The sequence below is a fragment of the Lissotriton helveticus genome, chromosome 2_1, assembly GCF_964261635.1.
Source record: "Lissotriton helveticus chromosome 2_1, aLisHel1.1, whole genome shotgun sequence".
Lineage (NCBI taxonomy): Eukaryota > Metazoa > Chordata > Amphibia > Caudata > Salamandridae > Lissotriton > Lissotriton helveticus.
In genome coordinates this window covers 1,902,972,547-1,902,993,097 of record NC_136059.1, presented here as the reverse complement: position 1 = coordinate 1,902,993,097, position 20,551 = coordinate 1,902,972,547, and the positions used below count along the sequence as shown (strand labels likewise).

The 20,551-nt window shown below is 45.4% G+C and overlaps 1 protein-coding gene across 1 annotated transcript in view; it reads right to left on the bottom strand.

Moving 5' to 3' along the window:
* The window catches only part of NUDT6 (nudix hydrolase 6), a 96,879-nt gene that overhangs the window by 18,777 nt on the left and 57,551 nt on the right, over positions 1-20,551 (bottom strand). The window contains exon 3 of the mRNA XM_078676816.1: positions 7,836-7,891. Coding sequence (XP_078532942.1) covers positions 7,836-7,891 — 56 coding nt within the window. The remainder of the gene's footprint in view (positions 1-7,835; positions 7,892-20,551) is intronic.

The window sequence follows — 20,551 nt, the reverse complement described above, 5'->3', positions numbered from 1 at the left end:
TCCAAATTTTGGGAACGTAAGCATGGTCTCAGCAGTCCGTTAGTCATCCTCCAAGTGTGCCAATGTCCAGAGGGGGCCCGGCTCTGGTGGATAACTGTCCTGGACCGTGGTGGTTATAAAGGTAAAGTGGTTCTGTTGGGAACAGATTTGCTCTTTTGATAATTCAATAAAAACTTATCTTCATAGGTGTGCAGAATGACTTATGCAGACATTTTGGTCTCATACAGAATTAAGGCTCCCTGTTTTCCGTTTTTACTGATTTTTACAGATAAATACAGACAGAAAAACATTTATTTCCTGTCTGTATTTATTTTTAAATGTGGATAAAAACGGAAATATGGGTTGTTTTTTAGTGATTCTAAGAGAGGAGTTGGACTAACGGCTAGGGCGCTCGACCTCGGACCTGGGGATCTGGGTTCGAGTCTCGGTAACGACGCCAAAACCTCCTGTGATTCTGGGCAAATCACTTAATCTCCCCGTGCCGAAAATTAAAAGAAAAGTGTGTCCTCATGTAACGTAACTGGAAAATATGTAAAGCGCTCTGATACCTGATTCGGTTCGGGTCTAGTTCGCGCTATATAAAAAAAAAACTCTGCAAAATGCTGTCAATCAGGACTGCCAGGTCAATAGCTGTGCGGATTGACAAGCAAGGGGATTTTAAAAAATAGGGATTTTAGTTAAGAGCCTTAAACACCAGTAGATTTGCACATCCTTGATACTAAAATGTACATATTTTCTTACAAGTGCATATTTTAACATCTGACTGTATATATATCATTGAAACCTGTCAGGCGTTTAGGCACAAGTGCACATTAACTGGTTAAAAAAATGCAGAATATACACACATTTCAGCTTAATTTTTTTACAAAACCCAAAACAAATATGGATAAATACAGGTAAAATTAGCCAAAAAATAAATAAGGATAAATACAAACGGAAATGACAAAAATATAAATACCATAAAACCGGGAGCCATATTCATAATTAATTAAACGAAAACAAGAAACACACTAAAGTCATGACAAAAATCAAGTATAATATTCAAAAGGAAAAAAGATTTTTTGTTGTTAAGATTTTTTTCTTTTTGTACTTTTGTATGTTTTCTAGCATGTGGAAAACAATGCAAGGCTGTTGCAGACAATATACATAAATAATCGGCGCAGGTGCTGAAGTGACAAAGTGCAAGGGAGTGATGATTGTGAACATGTATGTACAGTGATACAGTGCTTTAAAAACCATCATCCCTAATTGCATGAATCTCTGAACCATTGGGAGTTTGATTTTCCTTTTGGCGTAGAGCTGAGAAATTAGGGTCCGGATTGTTCAAGTCAACGTTTCTTGCGTCTGAAGCACCTGACTCGTACCTCTTCAGATTTATTCTTCACCAGCACCGGATGGGGAACTATTTGCCATTCATCCAGGCTGTCCTATTGCGCATCCCCTGTCCGAAAGAAGACCCGCCGAGACGCACAAACTGCACTTACATCTGGGTCGAAAAGTTGACGGGCCTGAAACAATCCATGCCACATACAGCATGAACTCGGCCCGGAGGTATCAGAACGCTTTACATGAGCACAAGTTACAGACAGACACATCCATTTCTGGGCACTGGGATATTAAGTAATTTGCCCAGAATCACAGGATGTTGAGCATTCCTGCCGGGACTCAAACCCAGTTCCCCAGTGTAGGAAGCTGGCTCTGTATATACTATACCAAAATGAGGTATATTGTGCACAGAGTCCAGTGGAACCCCAAAGGTAGGCAGAGGTAAAAGTAGAAAGCACCATACTCTCTATTTCTGGTAGTGTGGGTGAGCAGTAAGGCTTTATCAGAGGGTAGTGTTAAGCATTTGTTCTACACACTCAGGTACCAAATGATGTCACATACTCAAAAGACTGAACTCACACCAATTTGTTTGCATAAAAATATTATTTATATTTATTTTCTAGAACCAAGCAAGCCTGGCACAGGTAATTGTAAATGGTACATTTCAAAGCAAGTTCAACAATACAAGCAAGCTGAATGGAAATTACTTTGTTACAAGTTTGTAAATACTTTGAATACAGTTGAAATTACTGTTAGATTACTTTGCGGATTAATTTATGGATTACTTTTTCTACTCCGTGTGATATGCCTAGATATCACACTGGGACATTTCCTAGAGAAAAGGTAAGTAAAGCAGTTTTTAGATATTTACAGTTTTTCAAGTTCTCATACAAAAAAACCCCACAAATTTCAAGTAATGCAGTCAATGCAATCCTATGAAAGGAAATTGAGATATCGGTTTACAGGTAAGTAGTTATTTGTGGGAGTTGGTATTCTGGGGTTAGAACCAGGGTTCCCCCAGGGTCAAGGATGCACTCTTGAAACACCCTCAACAGCACTAGGACGGCCAGGTGCAGAGTGCCCAAAGTGTGGGTCAGAACCTGTGGAGGCCAGTTGCTGGAAGCAGCAAAGGCCCGGTGTAGCTCACTAAGGCGGCAAGCCTTCGAAGCTTCCCTTTCATGTACCCTGCCCATCCTGTGGGGGGGGGGGGGGGCGCGGCGGACAGGACTTGGCATCTTCTCCCAGGATGTGCATTGTTTCAGACCCCCGAGAGCAGCAGGCTCTCAACCCAGGGGTCCAGAAACGTGTCTGGTGGTGGCAGCTGGCGGGCAGCCACTCAGCCTAGACACTAGTGTTAGGTCATTTTTTAGGGGGCACCTCTAAGATGCCTTCTGAGTGCATTTCTCATTAAATCCCACACTGGCATCAGCGTGGGTTTAACGTGCTGAGAAGTTTGATACCAAACTTCCCAGTTTTCAGTAACGCCAAAATGATGCTGTGGAGTTCGTAATGACAGACTCCCAGCACCATATACTCTTATACTGTACTTACAATGTCTAAGAATTGGCTTAGACACTGTAGGGGTACAGGGCTCATGCACCTGTACCCTCACCACTGGTATAGTGCACCCAGCTAGAGGGGTGGCTGACCTTTGCCAGGCCAGTGGGTTGTAGGCATGGCACACAGGGATGTGTGTGGACTTCACTTTTTCCTGCATCAAAACACGCAGTCTGCAAAGGCAGTGTGTGTGAGTGTCAGGGTACAGGGCCTCTAAGGGTAGCACAATAAATGCTACAGCCCTTAGAGGTCTTCCCTGGCAACAGTGCCCTTGGTAGCTGTGGTACCATTTACAAGGGACTGAGCTGTGGCCACAGAGTGCCAATTGGGTTTTGTTTTTAATGCAGATTAGGAAAATATAGGCCCTGGGTACCTGTTAGACAGGAACCCAGGGCACAATCAGTCACAGTACATCAGTAGTTTAGCAAAAAGTGTAGGCTACCATACAAAAAGAGGGCACTTTCGTACACGCAGCTTTGAGGTCGACCGTTCTAGGTTATAAGTAACATTATTTTCTCCTGCCCACAAAGAATCATAACTGTCCATTAACGTGTTTTTTCACTGAATACACACAGGCGCATGAACAGGCACACGGGCTTTCTGTGCTGCTAGGGTTATCTGCCTTGTGGGGTTTTGTTTTCAGAAGCTTGCATCATGCTGCGTTTCAGCCAAAATTTGCAAGCAGCGAATAAGCCAGACTCTCCCTGCCAAATCCTGGCACATCCTTAAAATAACCTCCTAAGGGCCCCATCCTTGCAGCGGGGGAGTACTTGTAGCGTTTCCTCCTGCATGGGGGGCACCCCTAATCCCATGCGTCATCGAGGGTTTGGATTTCGGGATGTTGTACAAGTGGGCCTACCTGCAGCATGAATGCGGCCTTTCAGGAGTTTCACCAGAACTGAGCCTGGAGGCGCCGGGAGGTAGAGGTCCCAACCGAGGAGAAAGGTCTGCAGCTCGTTATTTTAGACAAGGCAATAAGCGCACCCTTGGAAAGGGGCTGGCACATGTGAAGTGATGCAGGAGGGGGAAGCGGATGCTTACGTTTAAATGGAGCTCGCGCAGCTGCCGTAATGGGTTCCACATTTTGTCCTCCGGTTACAGGTACCATACGTGCGCGCTCCGACTTCATATTAGTAATGTGAAACTACAATTATTTTATAAGCGTGAGATACTCTTTTCCGTCTTTCTCCGCATTTACTAACTATGGCCAAAGTAAAAACTTTGTTTTTCATAATTTAAAAACAAGAGTGACCAAATGAAGTAGTCAGCAATGACAAGGAACAGGCCAATTCATGCCACATCAACTTTGATTTTGATAAAAGTTTAATTTCCCGTGGATCGTGTTTCAGTTGCCATTGTGGCCTCCCGCAGTGTGAGATGCATTTTGCAAGTTAAAAAGCAATGGAAGTTGTGTGTGCACTTTGAATAACTACAGTTAGAGTTGATAGAAAACAGAAAGGGAATATGTCTGCAGAAGTGGACAGGCCTTCCGAATCACCTACCAATATGTCATCTGCGTCCCTGATTCGAGGCTCCGGCCTACGCCGTTAGCAACAGTCTTAAAATAGCAGCTGCACCCCAAGTCGAAGTAATCAACTTTTATTCAAGAACGTAAAAAAAATACACATGCCCAGTTAATCAAACTTTTTTTCTTGAACAAAATTATTTTCTTAATGTTCCCGTATCAGCCGGATATCTTTACTTTACATGACTGTACATTATGAAAACATATACTTAGAGGAATAAAATAAACAAACACAGGCCAAACCAACAGGCCTCACCTTTCAGACCTGTCTTTAGACGATGGTCTACACCATGATGGTAAAAAAAAAAACAATAATAAAGTGCGAGAGCACCACAGAGAGGGTGGGGGGGGAGTACACAAGAGAGAAACAAGTAGTGCAGGGAGTGGAAATATGGAAGGGCACTTGGGAAGAGACGGTGAAAGCTGGTAAACATATGGACTCTCATGAAATGCTTAACAAAAAGCTGGGCTGTTTCATTGATGTATTGAAGCTAATAAAGAGAACTGTTTTTGAGACTTCACACAACGCCTTCCACGTTATTTCGGTATTGGAGAAGAGTATATCGGGATTTACACCATTGAACTACGTGTTTATCATGAAAGGAGGAGAGAAAAAAGAGAACAAGCTCTATAATACAATTGTTGGACTCTTGAGGCACCCCCTTTTGAGTTTTTTTCTGTTTACATTGATCTATGGTTTTAGAGCAGTTTGACCATTAGAGGGTGAGTGCCTACTAACAACACCATACAAGGCTAGCACTTGTGCGACCATCTGCAGCCACAACTACTCTTGCTCTGGGATTATTTATTGTTACGGAGGCCATTTCATCCACAGGGGATGCAAATGTCATGTTTTGTGGCTGTCAAAGCAAGTGATCAGGACGTTTTGTGGACATTCTCTATTAATTTAAAATTTCCATTTCCACAGCCAGTACACAATAAGAATCAGCTGTCTTGTATACCATGTTAAGCAAGAGATCTAGAAGCTGGAACACTTATAACCACTCTGATTCATCGTGAAGGCAGGCAGACTAAGAATAAGGTTCCCATTTGTCCACAATTTTAAGGGGGAGCTCCAAATGTCATTGTCTGGTCTAGGAGTGATCTTTGCCACAAAAGCATAGGGACATGAGACAGCCCTTGACACCATCTTCAGTCTGGTATGAGGCTGCCATGTCTCACTTAGTGGGTCTTTTTTAGTGGGTGACAGCATAGCACTGCATTGCCTTGGGCCATGCATTCTTTAGCCCCACCTGCACTCCACCCAGAAGGTGTAACTCCTCTGGGGCTTCCTCTGATCATTGGTCTCCTGCAGTGGGGTAAGCCCCTGGATGACCGGTTACAAAACTGCTTCATTTGTGCTGTTGCAGTGTACCTTGATGCTTGTTGTACAATCTGGTGGGCTGGCAAGTAAGGATGTCATCATCAGCAGCGACCACTGGGGTCACCCATAAGTTAAACCATTACCTTTACCTATAAACCCTCAACAAGCTCTGTCCCAGAAGCCGTTGCATTGCCTTCTTTGCTGCGTGGTGCTGCATGGTTTTATCATTGCAAAAGTAGGGTGTGGCTAAGGTTCTAGTGACCTTCCCTATTCGATGCAGAGGGAGCCGAACTCACGATTAGCAGCATCTCTGCTGACAACAGCAGCAGGTTGGAAAACTACCACCAAGGCTTCTGGGCTGTCTCCGATCTACTAATGACTAGGAATCATTTAACAGAGATAAATACAAGATTCATAAGTGAGAACACCCACATAATAGGAGGACTTTGTGTGAAAAGACGCAATCTGCCCTACGACCAAACGACACACTTACAGAAGTCAAGTGAAGCACAGCGATGGAGGAGAACCCAGGGTAACAACCAATGCAGTGCACTCTTTGAGGTTGCGACACGTTTTCACTAAAGCTTTTAATACCCGAGACGCGGTGCAATGAATGCCGCAGCTGATCGGCTCCTCAGGTGATCACCTATGTAGTAGTAAATGCTACAGCTGGTGTGCTTCTCAGCAGCTTCTACATAGCAATGAATGCCACCGCTGATTTGCTGCTGTCGGGATCACCTACACGGCATCATATACCACAGCTGATCTGCTTCACAGTAGCTTTAATGTAGCAGCGAATGACACACCTGCTCTGCTGCTCCGGTGATCAACTATGTAGCATTGAATGCTGCAGCTGATACACTTCTCAGCAGCTTCTATGTAGAAGCAAGGCCAAGGCTGATCTGCTTCTCAGAAGCTTCTATGTAGAAGTGAATGCCACAGCTGATCTGATTCTCAGAAGCTTCTATGTAGAAGCAAAGGCTGCAGCTGCTCCTCGGATGATCATCTACGTAGCACCGAATTCCACAACGGATCTGATCCTCAGAGTACCTCAGATTCACTTTGCCACACAGTAACACTTCCCTTTCTGGAACAAGCAAGGAGTAGAATTCCCCGAAAGGAGAACTCTGATCAGGATGCAGCAGAGAACTTGAAGGCAGACGGGACAGCTGCTGACACTGGCTGAGGTGTTCTCACTGGCAATTCGGAGACATTTATCAGTTCACATGTATACACAGGTGTGTGCCCGCCACCATCCACCGTTCTCCCACTACCCACGCGTGTTCTTTGTGTCGGCACATTTGCTGTAATGCGCATACAGTGTGTATTCAATCCAACTCTTGTTTCTTGCTTGTGTTACTGGAACCAAGGTGGAGGGACCCAATCATGGGCATTTTCATGTCTAGATCAGCTGAGACTGAAGCACAAGGACCTTTGAAATGTTAGTAAACAGAATTAAAGGGGGTCTTTTTAAGAGCCAACAATACTGGAAACGAACACCAGAAGAAAAGAAAAAAACATTAAGATTGCTAAACAATAAAATACCAAACTCTGATATATCAGATAATGTACATTCACCCTTGAGCCGTCCTCCAGCTTAGCGTGCTTCAATGTCAGCATACGGGGCAGGTAGGTAGGGTGCCATTTTGTCTATACCAGCTGAGGAATTATTGATTGTGCTTATGCATCCCTGAGAGGGTAGGAAGGTGGGCTCAAAGGGGGACAGGGAAAGTATAAACTGCACAACACTGACCTAGAGCTGGATAAACAGCACTCTGAAGAGTAGTGGACGCAAGTCTTACAGCAGTGATCTTCTACTGCAAATTAAAGTAAGAGTCTAAAAAGAGAAAAAAACGATTTGGGTCATTTTTACAGGCCGACTTGAAAGGAGGAAGATAAGAATCTGCCCCCGGATATTTCCAAAACAATTTCCAGGAATCCACGTTCTTTAGAAGGTCTGGAAATTGCTTAATCTCCCAACATGTGCAATAAGTGCATAGCTGTTTATATTTCCTCCCACCCAAGTCACTCAACTTCTTGGCACAGAGAAGACGTTCAGAGCCATCCTTATGGCAGGGAAAGAACAGCTTGTGCTTAACTTACTTTATTCTTGTCCTGGACAACCAGTACTTTACCAGTGTCTTCGTCTAACACGGCACCTGAAAAAACGGAAAAATGATGATCAGATACTGCAACGTTCTGCTCACTCGCTTCTCACTCCGGTGCAGTAGCGCCTAGTTGAATTTATAGCTTGAATAATTGATTACATTTACCCTGGTCAGAAAGTGAAGTAACTGAGCGCATTATCACAGGATTAGGAGAAACTGCAATAGGTCACATAATTATTGGCAGAATTTACAATTATGTGGGCATATACTTATGGCTCTGTAGATTTCCAACATCTCGCCCTATTCACGGAAGCCTGGGGTACACAGCAGGTAAAAATAAGATTGCAGTAGTTTATGCCGGTGAATGCCTATCTTTTTTTGATGTAAATCTGTATCATAAATAAATCTGAAGGTGAATGGTTGGGGTTTCACATTTATGTCTGTTTGTCTTTTTTCATATGGAAAACAACAGTCCAGAATTTGTGGAACCTCTTCAGTCGTAAGTGATATCTCTGCATGGAAAAAACCTGCAGAACTAGCCTTTCTGAATCAGGATGTTGCCGTAGGAATTTCCACTTTTTCTGCACACAAATTTGACTTTTTTTTACGTTTGGGGAAAAGGTGTGTGAGCAGTGCCCAGTGACACTCCATTGGAAAAGGGGCGCTGCACAACTGATGAAGGAGACATACATGCAAAATGCTACTTTTTAAGATTAAACAATAAAAACAGGAGTAGCGGAAAGTGAATGCGAGGAATCATAGAAGGAAAACCAAGTGGCTGCGTTCTTCCTTACACTTGTATTATTTAACATATAGCACAAAAAGACTGAAAATAGCAATACAAACAGCGCGATATTGCAAACTCCTGCTGTACACGAGACAAAACTCATAAGAAAGGAACTCAGGATCCCTGTTTGGTGACACTATGAAAACTTACTTCAATGTCTGCAGAGATAGGCTTTTAACAAGACAAATATAAATGTTGAAAACAGAAGGGTCATAAGGTGGCATTAAAATACAATTTCAGTGTAATGTGGAAAACACGAAGCTCAACCTGGGTAAAGATTAAATATACGATTCCTTCCCTGGAAATGTACCATTAAAAGCAAAAGAAATTAGTTGAAAATAAATTCGGCCCAAAAGAACTTAAGCGTACTAAATAAAACAATGCCCAACAGATAACCACTAAAAGAAAGTAGCATTTTAAAGGCTACAACCACATTTTTAATATCTCAATGCTGTTCTACTGAACTTAGAAGACAGCATAAAATATAATATTCAAAGGGAGTTACAAAACAGTATTAAACTTATGGATGCCGTTGACCCTACAAACAAATTAATATCGAACATGGGCATACTGTGGAGTTTTTTCAGTGCGTTTTCTTCTAAACCTAATCTTAACGAATTAATCAGGTCCACCTTGGTTAATTAAGAGTAAAGAATCAAAAGTTATGCTGTGTCGCTTAAATTGCACCTCTATACTGTATTTTCTTTGTCAATTTTTTCTGTTTCTGTTTATTAAGTTTTATTGTCATACATAATGACATCTTCCATGAAACTGAAGAAGTTTAAACGCAAAGAGTACCCTTTTTTCTGCTTAAATCTCATTACTTATTAAAAACAAAAAGATCTCTCCTAGCTCTGTTTGACCGCCCCCTATAAGCTTGGCGTCTACTTCCCACTAATACAGCAGATGGCGAATGTATTTAGTTATTTTAAATCATTACAAGATGGCCACATATACTTGTGCATGTGTGCACACTTGGAGGGCATCTTGGAATGCATTTTCTTATACTTTACAAAAAAACAGTCCAATGTGGAATAAACACACAGCGGCCTTTTTAAAAATCCCCTTTCCAATGCTTTATGAAGTATAAAACAAGGAGGCCACCTCATGTGCACACAGACAGGTGACCATTGTAAAGGTTTTTCCCCATAAACAGTGGCAAAGCCCAAACAAGCAGCAGCAAAGTAAATAGGTCTGTGCCTGGTGTCATAGGTGAGACATATTGGTTTGCCAATTCTTGTTGTGCATCGAAAAGGGTTTTACAAGCTTCCGTAAGAGACACCATACAGGAAATACTTAGGCTGCAGCAGTGCAAGACTCCTTTACAATAAGCCCAGGTGCAGTAAATACACTGGAGTATGCAAGCTTTAGACACATAACGAGCAAGAGCACTAGAAGCTTCAGGTATAAATTACTAAATGGGTCAGTTGTTTCAGTTTATGTTGCAGGAAGCAGGAAGCTCTGGTTTTAAGATATGTGAAGAGTCGATCTGAACTGGTACTGCTTTAGAGATGAGATGCAGAAGTCATGAAAGCAACGTTAAAAAGTGGCCATTGGATAAACAGGCACAAGTGTGGGGGAACCACATGGGTATTGGGACAGAAAAGTCACTCGCATGGTGATGGATGTGCTCCCCTGCCCGGAGTGCCCCCAACTGTAATGATGCTTGGATCCCTGATGCTGATGTTTGTTGTCATGGGCGAACAAGGATCATGCGTGTGCGCCATGACATAGGCCTGTCTCACACTCTGCACGCTTTTTGGACCTGGAGGGGCGCCCAGAGCGCTACCTTCATGGTGGTGAAAGGCTACTGCCTTTCACAGGAGTTAAGCTCCATGAGCACCGTGGTGCCGGCATACCATGTAGTGAGCAGTAGGACTGAACAGGTCTTTTTACCCGTGTCACTGGAATGAGGCCTACAGGCTCACTCATTGACAGTTCCTTTGCAGTGTGCTTAACTCACCCTTGGCCTACATTGGATTGGTGTGTACAATACAGGGATGATGCAGTGAGTGTGTGTTAAATACATGTGCTGGTGTGTCTGTGCCTGTGAAAGGTACAACATAAGGGAGATTCTGGATACTATTTTGGGAGAGCAAGGGCTAACTGGAGAAACATGGGGAGGTAGAGGAATCCCACCCAGACAGATTAATGAATTGCGGCATTCCTGTGAGTTAGGTGGGATACATTGGAGGAAAGGAGAGCCAGGCTCTTCAGTGGATTTCAAAAGGTATTCTTTAATTCAGAGAAGGGTCTCTAGGAAGGGGTCGGGACACTTCTCAGGAACGAGATGGGGCTAATAAGAGAATCATAAAGAGTAGAGCTGCGGCCCTGTAGTAACCTTTTGATACACAAATCACTGTGGCTGACATCCAGGTCGGAACCTCCCATTGCCTGTGTTGTGAGGCTATCAGATTTGGAGTCACTCCTGCTGTGACAGGCTACTTTCTGGAGGAAAGCCAGGGTATAAGAGAGGGCACTTCAAAAGGAAGCAGACCCTCAACATAAACGTCAAATATCAGTCTCTAAATCACGTTTGGTGTCAGGAAATAGAGTATAAGAAGGGTCTCTAAAGGCCCCCAAAACTGTAAACTGTGAAGCAGCCAGTTAGGCTGTGCGAGGAGGAGAAGCTCTGTAAGACTTTGCCTGTGACTAAGACTGGGGGCCGAGGCCTGCAAGTCTCCAAGCTGGGTGAGGGGCCATCACTCTGGGAATCCAAGACCACATGTACCTGGAGCCTGGTGCACCAGCGCCTGCCTGCTTGCCAAGACAAGTGTGCCGTGTGAGGAAGAGGAGGGCTGGAGGGAGCGAGGTCCAGGGGCGGATCCTGGTGATTGGATCCCTGCAGCAAAGTGTGAGGAGATGGCTGCACTGATTGGGTCATAGCAGTTGTGCAAGGAAAACTCAGCATCCCCCATATGCTAGAGGAGGGCAGCTGTAAAGACAGCCGTAAACATGGCTGCACTGATCGGATCATTACCTGTGTGCAGATTTGAGGTTGGTAGCCTCATGTGCCAAGGGGTCCTCGTGAGGATTGCTACCATGCTGTTGGGCAGTATCCTGTGAATGGAGTGAAGTCGGTGACCCCATATGTCAGGTGGACTCACAGTAAAAATTGCAGCCATTAAGATCACGTGCAGAGGGAAGACGGCAACCCTGTATGTCAGGTGCTGTTGCCGTGAATATTGCTGCTGTGCTGATCAAGTGATAACCTGTGTACAGTCAGGATGGTGCCTCCAAATGTTGAGGTCACTGGGACCATACAAGGAGCATGGTGTGGTCAAGACAATCGTTGTGAGGAGGAGACTGCCGAAAGGACTAGAGCGGGCCCAAGCCCCAACTGAGGACCAGCACCTGGCATGTCCCTTCCTCCCCCCACCTGTTGGGAGGATCACGAGAAACTTACTAGCAATCAGAGGAGCATCGAGGAACCTCTGGCCGCTACCTCAGGAGGATCTTGTGTGAGGAACTCCAGGACACTTGAGCGTTGCATCTCCAGGGATGCGTGTAAACAACTTACCACCAACAGCTGCTGCAGCCTCAGTGCCCACAAAGGGGATTGTTTAAAAACCCTGGTTGTTCACATCATGCTGGTGCGGGTAAGAGTGATTTGTGAGCAAGATTGACCCAGAAGAACTTGCCTGCCATACAGCGCTTTGCCACTGGGACACTTAGACTTTACTAAAGAGTCGGAGTGGAACTTTACATGAATTTTGGAATAACCACTACCGCTAGCGAGAGAGAAGTGGGACTGAAGAACCCGCCTGTTAAAACATTAGATCCTTGACCTCAACGGAACGTGTGTAATGTTTGTGAATGTTGAGTTGCATTTTGCGTTTGTACATAAATAATCCTTTTTAGGTTTTGCCTAGCAAATGCGCACGAAGTGCGCATTCGCTAGAAAAACCTTATGTCTTACAGTGGGGAACAGGGACTCGCCCCCTGCTCCCATTGGCTAGCTCCATAAATGGAGGCTAGCCATTGGGAGACGGCTCTGTCCGTCAATCCCGGAGCAGATTCGGGGGCGTTCCCGAGAATTTTTCGCTTTTGGCTACGTCACGCTACGTCAGCCAAAAGCCCTCGGGAACGCCCCCGAATCTGGTCCGGCATTGCCGGCACCCGCCGTCGATGCTTAATCTCCCCGTGCCTAACAACATGAATGTGTCCGTCTCTAACTCAACATGTGCTCATGTAAAGCGCTCTAACCCCTTCGGGTCTCGTTAGCGCTATATACAACTTTTTTTTTAAAAGCTTTAATGTGTACTGCCTAGCAGTGGCATCGGGAGCGGGGGGGGGGGGCCTCCGGCGGACGGGTGGCAGCATACTCTTCACGCCCCTATTAACTCCACCGTGTGGGAGAAGCTCCGTAGCTCACTATTTTACCGAGGTGTTTATTCAAAAGTGCCTCTTTGTGTTCACGAGTGGCAGTGCTAGGTTGAAGCATTACATATTAATAAAAGCCCCACTCTCTTCTTCTTTGGGCCACAGGGATAACGTGAGAACTTGTAGGGCAGAGAAGGGGGAGAGTGCCTATGATAGATAAGGCTCTTTGGTCCGGTTATAGTCTAAGTCTGCTAGACAGAAATTTTACTGATGGGTTTATTTAATATACAGCCCAGCCAGGGATCTTCTTTTAATTATTTAGAACTAATACAGCCTAAGCTGAGGATCGAACTCTGCTCTCCACCTCCAAGGTCGGCAGCTTTATGTGTTACGCCACCTCTCCTCGCTTCACTTTGTTTCCATTGCGTGACCTTTAATTGCCCCTGGGGCACAAGCAGGGGCCTACTAGAGTGCTTCTCTATCGGAATGCACTGTGCGGTCCCCTGGGGTATACACTATGCGTCATGTTTTCTGTTCTGATTGGTCATGCCTTTCCACAGTTTGTGGGTGGCCACAAAGCCTAGCAACCGTAAAGACAATATCACTATATCCCATCTAATTGAGTTAACTTCAAATTATCAATTTCTCAGTTCTCGAAATAAGGTATTCAAGCCAAGCCGGCTGTTGCGTGAAGAAAGTTAGGCAGATGCTCTTAAATATACTATACACAGAAGATTCGTTTTAAGATTCCTCTCAATATGCAAAAAAAAGAACTAAGGATCGATCATGTATCTATAGAGCTATCCTGTATATTTGTTTCTGCATTTCAATAGTAGGAATGAGTGTATAAGAGAATCGGGTTGCCTTTCACCTGATTAACTTGTGCCAAAGTAAATAGTGGCCAAATGTGTTGGCAGAGTAGACAGTAAGGCTGGAGGTTGGGACACCCAGTTACCACTTGTTGGCTGACCTTTGATGCAGGGTGAGTACAATAGAAAGTCCTGGACAATGAATGTAATAATTATGTGGAGCGCTGTCTCGTGCACTGTGAGGCTATCGGCAGGGCTTAAGCAGCAGCAAGTTGAACCCACTATTTCAAAAGAAGGAGTTTGTGCAGGTTTTTTTTTTTTTTTTAAACGGGTGGTGGACACTGTCCCTCATTTTTAAGGACCAAGGCTTGTTTTTCATCCTCGGACTTCATCTAGAGTAGGAGAGACCGGAAGGAGAGGAAGAAAGGAGGAAGAGAAAAAATAGGGAAATTGTGATAAATGAGAAAGCATGGATGGAAAAGAAAGTGAGATGAAGAGACAGGCAGTGTGGCTTGCTGGAAGAAAGGTGTGAGGTGGAATCCAGTTTAGACAGCCTTGGTATTTTTCTAACATGGCATTTGTAAGTGCCAGTGGCGGGCTCTTAAAAAATCTTTAGGCCCCTGCACTTATTTATAAATTTAACCCTAAATGGAGTACATTACTGTGTGCCACTTTTACTGTGTGTACATGTGTTGTGTTTGTATAGCGCAAACATTCCCAAAAGACAGCAGAGCAGTGTACAGGCTCAAAGGAAGAGAGCAGCAGTGAAAGGTGGGTGTGAATGCCCTCATTCTGTTTCGAACAGTAGTCACACAACTACCAAGAGGCCCTGTGTGTTGTGGCCCCACACGCTTTCTGTTGGCTAGGTGAGTGTCTTTGACAGGCGTACCTATTGTGTTTTTTTGTTGTTTTTTTGGTCAAAGCCTACATCTTTTGGACCTTCGGAAAGCGGCCATGAGAATGCATTTCACCCATTGCTTGCCAGTGGCTTTGTACCTCACATTTTCTTGCTTTTATTTGGACTGTTCAGCTTGAGTTTGTCCCTTCCATTGCCCAGTCAAGTCAAGTATTACACCGTCTCCTCCCTCGGGACTCGCTCCTCTCTCCGAACTTTGCCTCGCAATGCAGGAACATCGCTGCCGGCAGCAGCAGTGCCGACCGGTGGGGCCGCATCCCAGGCTGAGCTTTGCGGGGAACCCGAGGAGTGGCAAGGGGTCAGCGGTGCCACCGGCAGGTCCTGGCTCTGCAGTCATGCAGCTCCCAGGATGCAGGACTTCTGCTCATACTCTCATCCCGTCACTCACTCTTCCCTTTCACCACACTCTCCTTCTCTCACCGACTCTCTCCTCTGCTCATACTCTCATCCCGTCACTCACTCTTCCCTTTCACCACACTCTCCTTCTCTCACCGACTCTCTCCTCTGCTCATACTCTCATCCCGTCACTCACTCTTCCCTTTCACCACTCTCCGTCTCTCACTGCCTCTATCTTCTGCTCATACTCTCATCCCGTCACTCACTCTTCCCTTTCACCACACTCTCCTTCTCTCACTGCCTCTCTCTCTTCTGCTCTTACTCTCATCCCGTCACTCACTCTTCCCTTTCACCACACTCTCCTTCTCTCACCGACTCTCTCCTCTGCTCATACTCTCATCCCGTCACTCACTCTTCCCTTTCACCACTCTCCGTCTCTCACTGCCTCTATCTTCTGCTCATACTCTCATCCCGTCACTCACTCTTCCCTTTCACCACACTCTCCTTCTCTCACTGCCTCTCTCTCTTCTGCTCTTACTCTCATCCCGTCACTCACTCTTCCCTTTCACCACACTCTCCTTCTCTCACCGCCTCTCTCTTCTGCTCATACTCTCATCCCGTCACTCACTCTTCCCTTTCACCACACTCTCCTTCTCTCACCGCCTCTCTCTCTTCTGCTCATACTCTCATCCCGTCACTCACTCTTCCCTTTCACCACACTCTCCTTCTCTCACTGCCTCTATCTTCTGCTCATACTCTCATCCCGTCACTCACTCTTCCCTTTCACCACACTCTCCTTCTCTCACCGCCTCTCTCTCTTCTGCTCATACTCTCATCCCGTCACTCACTCTTCCCTTTCACCACACTCTCATTCTCTCACCGCCTCTCTCTCTTCTGCTCATACTCTCATCCCGTCACTCACTCTTCCCTTTCACCACACTCTCCTTCTCTCACCGCCTCTCTCTCTTCTGCTCATACTCTCATCCCGTCACTCACTCTTCCCTTTCACCACACTCTCCTTCTCTCACCGCCTCTCTCTCTTCTGCTCATACTCTAATCCCGTCACTCACTCTTCCCTTTCACCACACTCTCCTTCTCTCACCGCCTCTCTCTCTTCTGCTCATACTCTCATCCCATCACTCACTCTTCCCTTTCACCACACTCTCCTTCTCTCACCGCCTCTCTCTCTTCTGCTCTTACTCTCATCCCGTCACTCACTCTTCCCTTTCACCACACTCTCCTTCTCTCACTGCCTCCCTCTCTCCTGCTCTTACTCTCATCCCGTCACTCACTCTTCCCTTTCACCACACTCTCCTACTCTCTCCTCTGCTCATACTCTCATCCCGTCACTCACTCTTCCCTTTCACCACACTCTCCTTGTCTCACCGCCTCTCTCTCTTCTGCTCATACTCTCATCCCGTCACTCACTCTACCCTTTCACCACACTCTCCTTCTCTCACCGCCTCTCTCTCTTCTGCTCATACTCTCATCCTGTCACTCACTCTTCCCTTTCACCACACTCTCCTTCTCTCACCGCCTCTCTCTCTTCTGCTCATACTCTCATCCCGTCACTCACTCTTCCCTTTCACCACACTCTCATTCTCTCACCGACTCTCTCCTCTACTCATACTCTCATCCCGTCACTCACTCTTCCCTTTCACCACACTCTCATTCTCTCACCGACTCTCTCCTCTGCTCATACTCTCATCCCGTCACTCACTCTTCCCTTTCACCACACTCTCCTTCTCGCACCGACTCTCTCTCTTCTGCTCATACTCTCATCCCGTCACTCACTCTTCCCTTTCACCACACTCTCCTTCTCTCACCGCCTCTCTCTCTTCTGCTCTTACTCTCATCCCGTCACTCACTCTTCCCTTTCACCACACTCTCCTTCTCTCACTGCCTCTCTTTCTTCTGCTCATTCTCTCATCCCGTCACTCACTCTCCCTTCAACACACTGCTAACTCTCTCCAATGCACCACTCTCTCTCACCCTAATTTGTTTTCCCTTCTTGGCTCTATCTCTATTCATTATCCCTCCCCGACTCCTCCTGATTCTATAGAGCACTTTTCAAAAATTTTTGTAACCATCGTCCATTTGCGTGAGATTACGCTATTGGCATTGTAAATGACAATGGCATTAATTTATCTGTTTTCAAAACCAACACATAAATAAAAAATTTGTCATTGACAATGCCAATCGCTCTAACTTTGTCAAAGCCAAAACCATTGCATTGTAAATGCTTGTTTGGTAAATGTAAGTATTTAACTGGGCAGTCATTTATTGTTGCTGCTGAACATATTTTAAGTTGTGAACCTGCGTTCACTCCCATGTGTCTACCTGTCGACCCACCCCAGCCAGAAAATCCTTGGACTGCTCTACCCGCGCTACCACTGAGAGTCAAGTACTGAAGGGGACTTTGCCCAGTTGCTCAGGATCCATAGTAGGTCTGGTCCCAGGACATCAGAAGTAAATGTTCTCAACTCCCTTGGTTGGGCCCAGCAGCTCCTTCTTCCCCCGTGGTACTCTGAACGGGATTCTGACAATGAGCAAGAGGCCTAATGGGTACTGAGGTAAGCAGGAACGCAATATATGAGCTGGAGACACAGAGTGCATGAGCAAGGAGGCGAAAGAAGCACAGTGGTGGAGGGGCTACAATTAGGTGTCAGAAACAAGGGGCATAGTTCTCTACTTCGCTAGGATACAGATCCACAACATCACCTGGGATCTCCAGAGACCTGCAGAAGTCAGTGGAAAAGCAGATGGTGGTACGCCGACTCTCCTTCCTTCCTCCAGCTCCCCTGGTTCTCTGCAGACCAGAAGTGAGCTAGTGACTCGAAAACCGCTAAACGCCATCTCCTCGATCTGCCATGGGTCTGGAGGCAGCTGTGTTGAGCCTTTATCATCACAGTTCTCTCTGAGGTCTCATTGACTTTGATTGAGATAATACCAGCATGACACCTACTCTAGAATCTCTATTTAAAGCGGAGAACGCAGCTATCTGGGTTGGAGAGTTAAGGCTCAGAGGGAGGTTGAGGACGGTGACAGGATACCAGGTATGATGGTCTATTTTTGGAAGGAGGTGTGGTTTTGAGGGGAGAGAGTTTGCAGGATACCAGAAATGTTTCTATTTTAGAGGATGGGCTCCTGGTCGTGGTGGAGGAATGTTGGAGTATTCCAAGTTTTCCTTAAAAAAAACAAATGGAAAAGAGGAAGAGCTTTAAATAGGAAGATGGGATAGTGTATCAAGACACCGGCTACAGTTTTGAAGGTACGGAATGGGGGCAGGAAGAGGCATGTTCACAAAGCTATGGATAGCCATAAAGAAGTCACGGCCCGCATTACTCACGGGTGGGGAGGGGAGGTGGGGGTGTGCGGAGGTTTGCGCGAGGGGGGGTTTCAAAATAAAGATAAAAACGTACGATATCGGGTCCCGCGCAGCCTCCGCTCCTGGCCGAATCCCACATTTTCCTGCTGCCTTCCTGCTCTCCTGCCTCCGACAGGAACAGGAAGAAGGCAGCCTCCCTTCCATCCCCTAAGCTAATCACAACGCTTCAATGGCAGCGTTGTGTTTGGTGAGGACAGCGCCCAGCCGGGAACCTATGGGGAGGCCATTTTCTCAATTGAGGCTGCATGCAGCCTACATAGAGAAAATCCAGAGTGCGCATGACTGGTTTGGTCAGCCCCCAGGGGCTGACCAAACATTCAGGGCTCAAAGCATTTGGCAAGCCACTCCTCCCCGACCCGCCCGCCCCCAACCAGGCATACCCTTCTGCTTTCTCTCAGCGTGAGAAGTAGAAACATAAAATGGTATTTAAAATACAATTGTATGTTTCTGCTTCTCGCACTGCAAGAAAGCAGTGAGGTGACGCTCCTCCGCCCTAATGGAGGAGCTGCCCCTGCCATAAAGTGCATGTTTCCTTCATCCTCTCCCCGTCTGCACAGCTGACACATGACATCATCTCATAGAGCGGCACTTACGAGTGGGCATTCACAAGATTTAATTTAGACAAGTTAGCAGTTTATGTAGTGCCAGGCCACGCTGATCAGATAACAGTGTGTGCTTTACAAAGTCCTCTCATTTATTCATAATGTGAAACTTTCCAGCTAGAGTTTCCAAAATATACCACAGATTTATTCAAACACAAACTGAAATTGTACTCTCTGCATTCTATTGCGTAAAGCTGTTCAATTTCTTACTCGAACATATGTCTGCTGTATTTTTTATGTTTTTTGTTTGTTTCAAATATTGTTTATGACTGTACTGTTTGTTTTGCGCTCGGAAGCTTGACTTCTTCTGACAGCCTACACACTGCAAATAAAATAAGTAGAAATTAAACTTAAGCTTATCTCTTGAGGTGTCGCGTATCACTGGCTTTGATTGAAATTAAGTTATTAGCACATCTTCGTCTACATAATTCTATATGCGCTTTACTGACCAGTGCGGTCGCGGTCAAGAACTGAATAATCCAGTATACACCAATATGTAGAATGTACAAACCAAGAGAGGTGGATAATGTTTAATACGGCAGACAATAAATCAAGCATTTCTAAAATGATCAATTTATTAAACCTAAAACCTCTTCTCGTTTGTGGCTATTCCCACAGCAATGTACCAGTGCAAGTGTGAACAATGTGTCAATTAATTTACATGGAATAAATAATCTATTAATTGCCACCGTTTAATATCTAAATTACGGAGGAATAAAGGATATTGGTTGGGATTACTCTTGCCTGTACAGAAAACAACAGCACAAATGTACAATTTTCTGCCACCTGTTGCATTGGAACCTGGACTGATGCAGCATAGCTCCCAGCGCTGGCACATTCTTTCAGCAGAGTTAGCGTTCTAGTTGTTTACTAGAATACTTCGGATTTGCCTTTCAAAAGTGTTATGGATGAGGCACTAGCACGTATTTATGGTTTCGTTGCAAAACCGGAAATACAGGAACACAAACACAGAAAAAGACAGCCTATGTTGACTATCCCTAGCTAAGTCATTTGCAAACACGGGAGCAATGCTGGTATGTTGCTAAAGAGGAACCATTTAGGAATAAGTCTTTTTATTTTATTTCAGTATTGGCCTAAAACTCAGGAGTATTAACACTTGTCCCATCAGGAGACTGCAGTAGTGGACAAGAGCATAATAGAGGCGGTGGTCATTATGGGAGATAGCAGTCCACAGAGTAACAGGTTCCCCAAATACACCTCTTCCAGCAGGGAGCGGGAAGACAATGGCAAGCAAAGTCTGCTTTCATAGGGCAACGCTCCCCGGTGATCACACACCCAGGCAGCACAGCAGCACATGTGAAATCAACTAGTAATCAGGAGAATTCCTATAAACAGGCACAGCCCTAGAAGGGTAAAGTCTAAGCAACTTCCTCAGGCTGAAATAAGACATGCTAGAATTTTCTGTTGCCCATACTATTGCCTTCATGCATTTGATGCCTTACTGACCTTGTTCTGGTTCTGGTCTTCAACGACTTCCTCCACAAAGGAGGTTACTCTTCCTTCCAACATTACACCCTTTACTACACCAT